This window comes from Vigna angularis, chromosome 6 (assembly GCF_016808095.1).
Source record: "Vigna angularis cultivar LongXiaoDou No.4 chromosome 6, ASM1680809v1, whole genome shotgun sequence".
Classification (NCBI taxonomy): Eukaryota; Viridiplantae; Streptophyta; class Magnoliopsida; order Fabales; family Fabaceae; genus Vigna; species Vigna angularis.
Genome location: NC_068975.1, coordinates 24,162,981 through 24,172,104, shown reverse-complemented (window position 1 = coordinate 24,172,104; position 9,124 = coordinate 24,162,981). Strand labels below are relative to the sequence as shown.

At 32.0% G+C, this 9,124-nt stretch overlaps 1 protein-coding gene across 1 annotated transcript; it reads right to left on the bottom strand.

Moving 5' to 3' along the window:
* Positions 1 to 6,765: 6,765 nt before the first annotated feature.
* Positions 6,766 to 8,637, bottom strand: LOC108341520 (isoleucine N-monooxygenase 2). Its single transcript, XM_017579193.2, has 2 exons — positions 7,654 to 8,637; positions 6,766 to 7,517 (listed from the first exon to the last, which is right to left on the bottom strand). The coding sequence occupies exons 1-2, from the start codon at positions 8,635 to 8,637 to the stop codon at positions 6,888 to 6,890; spliced, it is 1,614 nt and encodes a 537-aa protein (XP_017434682.1). The 3' UTR covers positions 6,766 to 6,887.
* Between the last annotated feature and the right edge of the window lie 487 nt (positions 8,638 to 9,124).

Here is a 9,124-nt window from a genome sequence, read left to right as displayed (position 1 = left end):
TTCAACAACGTCAACAGTTCTGTAAAACTCTTATCAGTCCATCCATTGCTCGCCTTCAAATTCATGAGCCTTAACACCGCTGATAAACGTGTGAACTTAGTTGAACCGACATACAAAGGTGTTTCTGCATCAGTCGACATCGTCTCATACACATGAGCTTTGGCAAAATTTTCTGCTCCAACATCGCGGATCATGTCCTCCAATTTGTCTTCATCCGGTCGATCTTCTTCCATGGTGGAATCAGTAACATTTACACTTTGAGAGTCAGTGGGAAAATCAATTTCTTCGCCGTGCCAGATCCATGTTGTATAGCATCTTAGAAAACCATCACATATAAGATGTTCTCTAATTTGAGTTGCGTTCAACTTTCTCCCATTCAAACAGTTCACACAAGGACATCTAAACCTCACTTCATCATCAGTTCTCCCCTCATTACGTTGCGCAAATTGTATAAATTCCTCTACACCTCTCTCGTACTCAGCACTAATACGTGGTAAATTAATCCAATTTCGATCCATATTCCTAAATATTACATAAATAATATTTTAAGGTTTATAAATAATACAAGAACTACAACACACATTACCAAAACTATAGCAAAAATCATACCATACATTACCAAAACTATAACAATTTCATGCATTATCAAAATTAAAGCAAAAATTATACCATACATTACCAAAACTATAGAACCTTCATACATTACCAAAATTATAGCATTATGCAAAAACTAATGAAGAAATCATCTTAACAATGCAAAAGGGCATAAATACCTGGAAGAAGAACGGCGAAAACGCTTAGTGCAAAAAAAACGAAATCGCAGAGGAGTGGGAATGACGCGTTTCAAATGCTTTTGATCGGCCAAAAACTGTTGTTTATCGTCACAAATGAGAAAGAACCGAACAATTTGAAGTTTAAACGGAGAAAAATAGCGTATCCGAGATGATGGGAGTCGGAGGGAAAAGAGAAAACGCGAAACAGAGGCTTGCGGGAAGAAGACGATCACTGTTCAAAGTTTTAATTTTTAACTCTGAACGGGGGAATCTACCGCGGTTCACTACTTAACCGCGGTATAATAGGGGTATATGCCGCGGTTCTACGAGCAACCGCGGCATATACTGATTAAAAAAATAATACTAAATGGCATTTTTGAAATTATTTTCAAACTATATGCTGCGGTTGCCCGCTGAACCGCGGTATATACCTCGAAATATTTCAAATTAATATTAAATTAATTTCAGATAGCAGAATATGCCGCGGTTGCTCGTAGAACCGCGGCATATACCCCCTGTAACGTACTCAACACAACTGCTTCCCAACTGCCTTCTGAGGAATTTCAGAAGTTACAGGGGGTATATGCCGCGGTTCTATGGGGAACCGCGGCATATACCCCCTGTAACTTCTGAAATTCTCTGACTGGCAGGGAAGTTGAGACGTTACAGGGGGTATATGCCGCGGTTGTGCAGAGAACCGCGGCATATACCCCTTTAACTTTTCAAGTTCTCTGACCCAGTCAGCACCTGCAATAAATTGGCAGGGAATATGCCGCGGTTGTGCAGAGAACCGCGGCATATACTCTGTTATTTAATTTTTTATTCATACGTGGCGTCAAAGGCAATGGTTGACTGGGGTATATGCCGCGGTTCCCAGTAGAACCGCGGCATATATGTTCGTTTTATTTACAACATTGCCACCGCGCACCATTATGCTGCGGTTTTCTTTGAACCGTGGCATAATGTGCGCTGTAAAAACCCATTTTTTTACTAGTGGAATCATGAAAGTTTTATATTGGACAAAACCTATTAAGTGTAATTAGGACATGATTAAACTTTAAAATCATTATTAAGTAACAATTAAATTTAAAGATTATAAAATAATTAGTCAGTGATTAAGCTAAATAACATTTTATAAATTAAAAATTATTTATATTTAAAATTATATTTTATGAATAAAAAAATTATAATTAGTTTGGAAAATAAAATTTGAATTGACTTCTAATATTATAACTACCAAGATTTTAGTTACTACTTACTATTTTTTTATACTAAATTAGTCTCTAACTTAAAATAAAGACTAATTTAGACATTAAGTATTTGGTATCTAATGTTGGACTAGTTTATACTCTAATTCACAAATTTATTATATTTTTTTATGATAAAAATTATTTTAGTTATCAATAATTTTTAATTTATAAAATAATATTTAACTAACCAATACAGTTAATAATTTTTTATTTTTAAAATTAATTCTTATTTAATAATTTTTAAACAGTTGACTTACACATCGGGGGCATCAAAATATGTAGTGATCATATTGAATACATAATGTTTTGAACGTGTTGCTTTTAATTAATTTTTATGAACGCCAACTTGGCTTGGCACTTTTTACTGTTTTATTAATATTATTATTATCACTATTTACAAACCCAATTCAATTAACAGTGTGTAAGTAATTATTTACACAAATTTATTATGCACTTCAGTTCATCCACGCCCTTTTTTACACGCTAAAGTTCTTACAATAAAGGAAAAATTCTATGGCCCACACTTAACCTAGTGATACATATTAAAATTCATTTAATATATATTATAGACACAAAATAATAATAAGAAATAACTTTTCTATCTGTAAAAGAAAATAAATCATGAAATTAATGTAAAAATATTATGTTTTAAAATATCTTTTTTGTATTTGTAAAAACAAATTGATTTACGGATGAGGATAACTGTTTCTGAGATATTCTTTCAAATAAGCACAAGACAACATTTTTCTTTTCTTCCATGCTTACCATCGTTTGGTCAAATTAGAGAGTGGAGGAGGAAACACTCCGATATCAAAATCAGTAAGAATCCGTTATTATTAACAATAAATATATAATAAATGTAATCAATTTATAACAATATTTTAAATTTGTATTTATAAATTTTGAAATGAACTTCTGATTAGCATAAATTAAATTACAGTTCAATGAATAATAAACTTACTTAATTTTAATGTAATATTTTTTAACAATAATCTTTGTTTAACCCGACTGTTCAGTTAATTAATGAACTATTTTGAAGTTTCAAACACATAAAACTATCTAGTCTTCTATCGACTATACAATCATATTATACAAAAGAAAAGAAAAAGTAATAAAAAATAGTGTAAAATTAGTGATTAAACAATCAAATTATACAAAAGAAAAGAAGAAATAATGAAAAATAGTATGAAATTAATGTAAAAAGATGGTTATAAAATATTATTAATCTTTGGAAAAGCATGTTAATGATTGTAATATAGTGTTGCAAGTACCTTTTCTGAATCAACTAATAGAATGGAGCCTTTGTGCATTTAAAGCAAAAAGCGGGAGGCAAAATCTATATATGGCGACATGTCAACTCCTGAAGGTTGCATATTTATTTCGTCGTCTCGCTGTTATACATAACATCACCAATTATTTTCCCTACGTTTGAATTATGATCGTTTCTCACTTTATTTCATCTGTTATAACTTCTATCTCAATCTATACATTTAGGAAGACATATGAATCAATCTCTACCTAATTTTTATAAGAACCAATAGATCAATAATTTTATGCATAAATTTGCATATAAACAACAATGGACCATGAAAACCTAGTTTTTAGGATTTTATTTGTATTTTAAATTTAATTTTTTATTTTAGTTAAGTTGAATACTTCCTCAAAACAAAATGAGTAATAATTATTTGATATATTTAAATTTTTTATATTCATTTGATATTACTTCTACTTATTTTTTATTTTTTTTTCTTAAAACAATACAAAAATTTATATTTTTATAATCATTTTATCTTTATAAAAAAAAATAAAAATGTGTCATAATATCGTTATTAAAAAAGTATGATAATATATATTAACACAACTGTCAAGTTGACTTAATAAAACGAGAGTGCGATGATATAGTTGTAATTAAAGTAAATTTTATAATGAGGGTTATCGTATCAACCGTCTTTAAATATTCAAAAGTTAGTCCATGAACAGTAGTTAAAAAATTAAAATATAGCAATGGTTTTAACATTTAACCATCATGAAAACGTTTTGTACAATAAAATAACAACGACTTAATGTAATAATTGTCATTAAAATAGTTTGTCAGAGTTAAAAATTTCACCTTTTCACTTCCGGAGACATGAACAATTCTTCTTCTTCACTTTCGGTCGTCAATGCACAATTAGTTTCATCGTTATTCATTGTTCAAAGTCGTTTTTGGGACATCCTTTGCTGTGTGTTAATAAAAAATAACTAATTATATGTATATATATGGATTAAAACTTATTTAAGTCTAAATTTTAAAAGTAGTCATTTAAAAAATACATTAATATTTCAAAACAGAAACAATTGACCTACTAAATGAACTTAAATTACAATCAGATAAATATATTTTGGTAGAGTTTTAAAATGGATAATATCTTGAACGTAAAAATCTCAATATAAATTTTACTTTTCAAATTTAATAAATTTGAGATATACTGTATAACGTCACGTCTTTCTTTCTTTCTTTTCCATTTTAGTAAATTTGAGATAAGTGATCCTGATGTGAAGTCTTCTTTTTGTTTAAAGTTTAATACATTTGAGATTACGGTGTAGGAAACAATAGATAATAAGTTTTTACATAAAAATATTTGATACATAAGAATTAGATATTTAAAAATAATGGATGCGTCTCACCATCAAGTTATACGAGGTTCGTGCGCCTCTTTATTTAATTTTACGAGGTTCGTGCGCCTCACCAACAAGTTATACGAGGTTCGTGCGCTTCTCCATTTAATTTTACAAGATTCGTGCGCCTCACCATCAAGTTATACGAGGTTCGTGCGCCTCTCTATTTATTTTTACGAGGTTCGTGCGCCTCACCAACAAGTTATACGAGGTTCGTGCGCCTCTCCATTTAATTTTACGAGGTTCGTGCGTCTCACCAACAAGTTATACGAGGTTCGTGCGACTCTCCATTTAATTTTACGAGGTTCATGCGCCTCACCATCAACTTACGAGGTTCGTGCGCCTCTCCATTTAATTTTACGAGGTTCATGCGCCTCACTAACAAGTTATACGAGGTTCGTGCGCCTCTCCATTTAATTTTACGAGGTTTGTGCGCCTCACCAACAAGTTATACGAGGTTCGTGGGCCTCTCCATTTAATTTTACGAGGTTCATGCATCTCAACAACAAGTTATACGAGGTTCGTGCGCCTCTCCATTTAATTTTACGAGGTTCGTGCGCTTCACCATCAAGTTATATGAGGGTTGTGCGCCTCTCCATTTATTTTTACGAGGTTCGTGCGCCTCACCTTCAAGAATTACGAGGTTCATGCTCTTCACTAGCAAATTTTACAAACAAAGTTCATAGGGTATGATACACCCTCCACAGGTGTCACGGCTCTTCAGGAAGGTCCACAAAGTTGCTACATGGTCTACCAGGTACGCTTCGAGGTAATCTATTTCCTTTTCTTTGGACCCAAACAAAATTAGTGTCTTTATCTTTATTTAGCTTTTACTATGATAACACAAAAACTCTAAGGTTCATGTTATCCAACAAAATCCAAATAAAGAGGAGCAGCTGTCAACACCCAATTTCGTCCGGGTAAGTAAATATTTAAGAGTAAAAAAATAAGAGAATAATAATAAATGGTGGGTAAAAATTTGAACTGTTAGTTTAATATGGTAATAGTTTGAATTAATATTATGCTAATAATTATAAACAATAATTAAAATAGTATATTGATATAATTTTTTGCGTCAGTTGCTTTTAAATAGGAAAATATGATTTTCTGATAATAATGATAATCAATATTTTGAATATTATTTAATTTGTTTTCTGTCAACTATGATCATTTCTTTCCCTATTTTGTTTTATTGTCAATTAATTTACAATTAAGGCAAGATTTCCATAAAATTATAATGTGTGTATATAAATACGCACTCTATTATCAAAAAAGAAGACGAAAAAAATAGAGAGAAACATGTAGAAATAATAGAAAGAGAGAAGCCTTGATCATTAAAAAAAATTTTAAGTAACAAATTCTGATAATAACAGTGAAATTCCAACAGATATATGGTTTGAAAGTCCAAATTAGTCACGGTTGCAGTTTTAATTTTTGTTTTTGAAGTATAAGTTAGCTAATATTTTAATTTTTAATTAGATATTAATTACCAATATTTAAATAAACTGTATATTGGTTGTATGGCATCAGAAAAAATAACCTATTATTACTTCTTCCTTTCCTTTTTCAAGCATATGGTTTTTCCATTATTTTCGAAATTCAAAATAATATAATTATTTTTTAAGTTTTTGTATATTTATTATTCTCCTAAATTTTAATTAATTTGCGTATTACATTTATTATGATTTAAAATGAACATAATATAAATATTTTATTAAAATTAAAAAGTATATTACATTTGGTATAGTTTCTCCAAATAAACTTTATGGATGGGTAAAAATATAAGGTTATTTTAATAAGTTACCAAAATATTTATTATGGAACTTGTACCTTGACACTGTTTTTTTATTATATTCCTATTTAACACTCATAAATATTATTATTGTATTTCAAATTTAATCTTTATTATTTTTATCTATTAAATATAATATTTTATCAATGAAAGGAAGAGTCAAAAGGAAGTAACACAAAAAGTGAGTGCCAAAATACAATTTTCCATTTATTATTGTGTATGAAAACCAAGAACAAATTAGAAAAATTCAAAGACATTCCTATTGTATTACAGTATCATGTTGAGTCCTTCTTTTACACTATATGACAGACATTTTCATAATTAATCAAACAAATGCTTATCGTATTACAACAACATTTATTGCCAATGTTAAAGTATGTATAAACGCTTAGGTAAATTAAATTTGGGTTTAATTTAGAGTTGGTATAGCTTTGGTGGTAATCTTGGCTGAGCAATTGCCACGAGTGGATGTGCAAGAAGGATATCATCGTCTGACTCAGAAAGATTGATTGTTGGAACATCGGGTGGGGCAGTCCAAGTGAAGCCATGGAGCAATCTAGCAAACAGCATCACTGTCATTGTCGTTCCTAACATCACTCCGGGACAACCTCGTCTTCCTGTGCTGAATGATATGAACTTCAGATTTGGTTCAGTCAAAACCACATCATCTGCATCACTCTTGAGGTGGCGTTCAGGTTTGAACTTGTAGGGTTCATTCCACACTTTTGGGTTTCTTCCAAGTTCTTGTCTGCTTAGCAATACGTGGCTACCCTTAGGGATGAAGTAATTCCCCACAACAGTGTCACTCATAGAGACATGGGGAGGAATGAAAGGTGCAATGGGATGAAGACGAAGAGCTTCTTTGGCACATGCCTTCACATAGTTGAGTTTAGGTATGTCTGATTCTTGGACCAGCCTATCTTTTCCTACCACACTGTCCAATTCTTCGACAGCTCGGCGCAGTATCTCAGGTTGGTTAATCATCTCAGCAAGTGCCCATTCAAATGCATTGGATGGATTGTCCACTGTTGCAAGCATCAATTCCTAAAAAGACAGTTCGATTTTGAGTTTGAATATTGATATCGAATTTCATCTTTTCAAAATGCATGATATGGAGTCAAATCAGAAACTATTGTATAGAAGTAGGAAAAAACAAAGAGAGAAGTGAAGTATATATTACTATGATTTGTGCACTGATCTCTTCCAATGTTAACGATGGATTATTGTTGGCATCTTTGAGTGAGATGAGAACATCAAGCCAATCCTCTGCATCAACCTTCAAACCATCATTCCATTGTTTGATTCTCTGGTGAACGATGGGGTCATGATACTTCTTAACGTTCCTCAAAGCTTCCTTCACTTTCTTCTGATGGCCATCCAAATCAAGTCCCCTCAAGCATGGCATATAATCAGAAACAGAAAAGGAATAAATGTAGTTGAGCAAATCAAAGATGGAATCAACATGTTCTACTTCTTCAAAGCCGGGCCCTCCATCCTCTCTGCCATCCCCAAAATACCTTACATTAAAAGTAATTTTTCTGATAAGGTTGCCACAATAATGCCTTGCAGCACTCCTAACATTGACAAGGCCAGAAACACCATCATTCACCATTTTGCACTTGTTGTAGACGTAAAACATAAGGTTGTCAGCCTCTTCGGTTCTTTTGTCGTGAAGCCATAGGTGTTTGTGTGGAGAAAGCAGATCGTGGGTTATGATTTTCTTCATTTTCTTCCACTGGTCACCAAAGGGCACAAAAATTGTTGTTGAATATCCACTAGTAATGAGATCAGTGGTCAGGCTGAGTGATCTTGATGCAAAAGTAGCATCTTGTTTTCTCAAGAACTCAGTAGCAATGCTGGGACATGTGACTGGGATGACATAGGCATTTCCTAAGCGGATACATGCAATATCAGTGTTCATTTGTTTCATGAGATTATGTATCCACTTATAAGCAGGTTTGCTTGCAAGCATTTCAGGAAGATTGCCTACAATGGGCCATGGTTTGGGTCCAGGAGGGAGGTTTGGCTTTTGTTTCTTGGAATAAGTCTGGATGAAGTTAGACCTTAGGGTTTTGATCATAATGGTGAAGCAAGTGATTATGACAACCAAAGAAGGCCAAAAGCTTTGAAAATTTGACAACAGAAGAAATGGGGTTTGAGCCATGGTTTTGAAAGTTGAAGTGCTTATTTTTAGCTTGGCTTTGGTGAAGTACTTTGAGAGAAAAAGTGGATGATTCATAAGCAAACATTGGTGCGTATTTATAGCATACTTAAAGCTGCATGCCAAATATATGGAAGATATGCATTAAGACGTTCAACTCTATTAGCGCGTGGAAAGCCTTTACACAGAAAACATGTGCATGATTAAAGTGTTTTACCTTTGCACGGTGCCGTGAGTAAAAATGTTTTTCATATGTTGGATTTTATTTATTAATTTTTAATGCAGGTGAGCTTGGGCTGGAACTATTTATAGTGTGGTTTGATTAATATTATTATTACTGTTTACAATTTTATAAGAGCGTGTATAAGTAATGCTGTTGGATTCCGATGTTTTCCTTGTTTAACATAAGTAAGAGCGTGTATAACAAATATTGAAATTTCAGAAAAAATAATAAATAAAAATAACATAAAAGGATTATGGTCTTCATTAA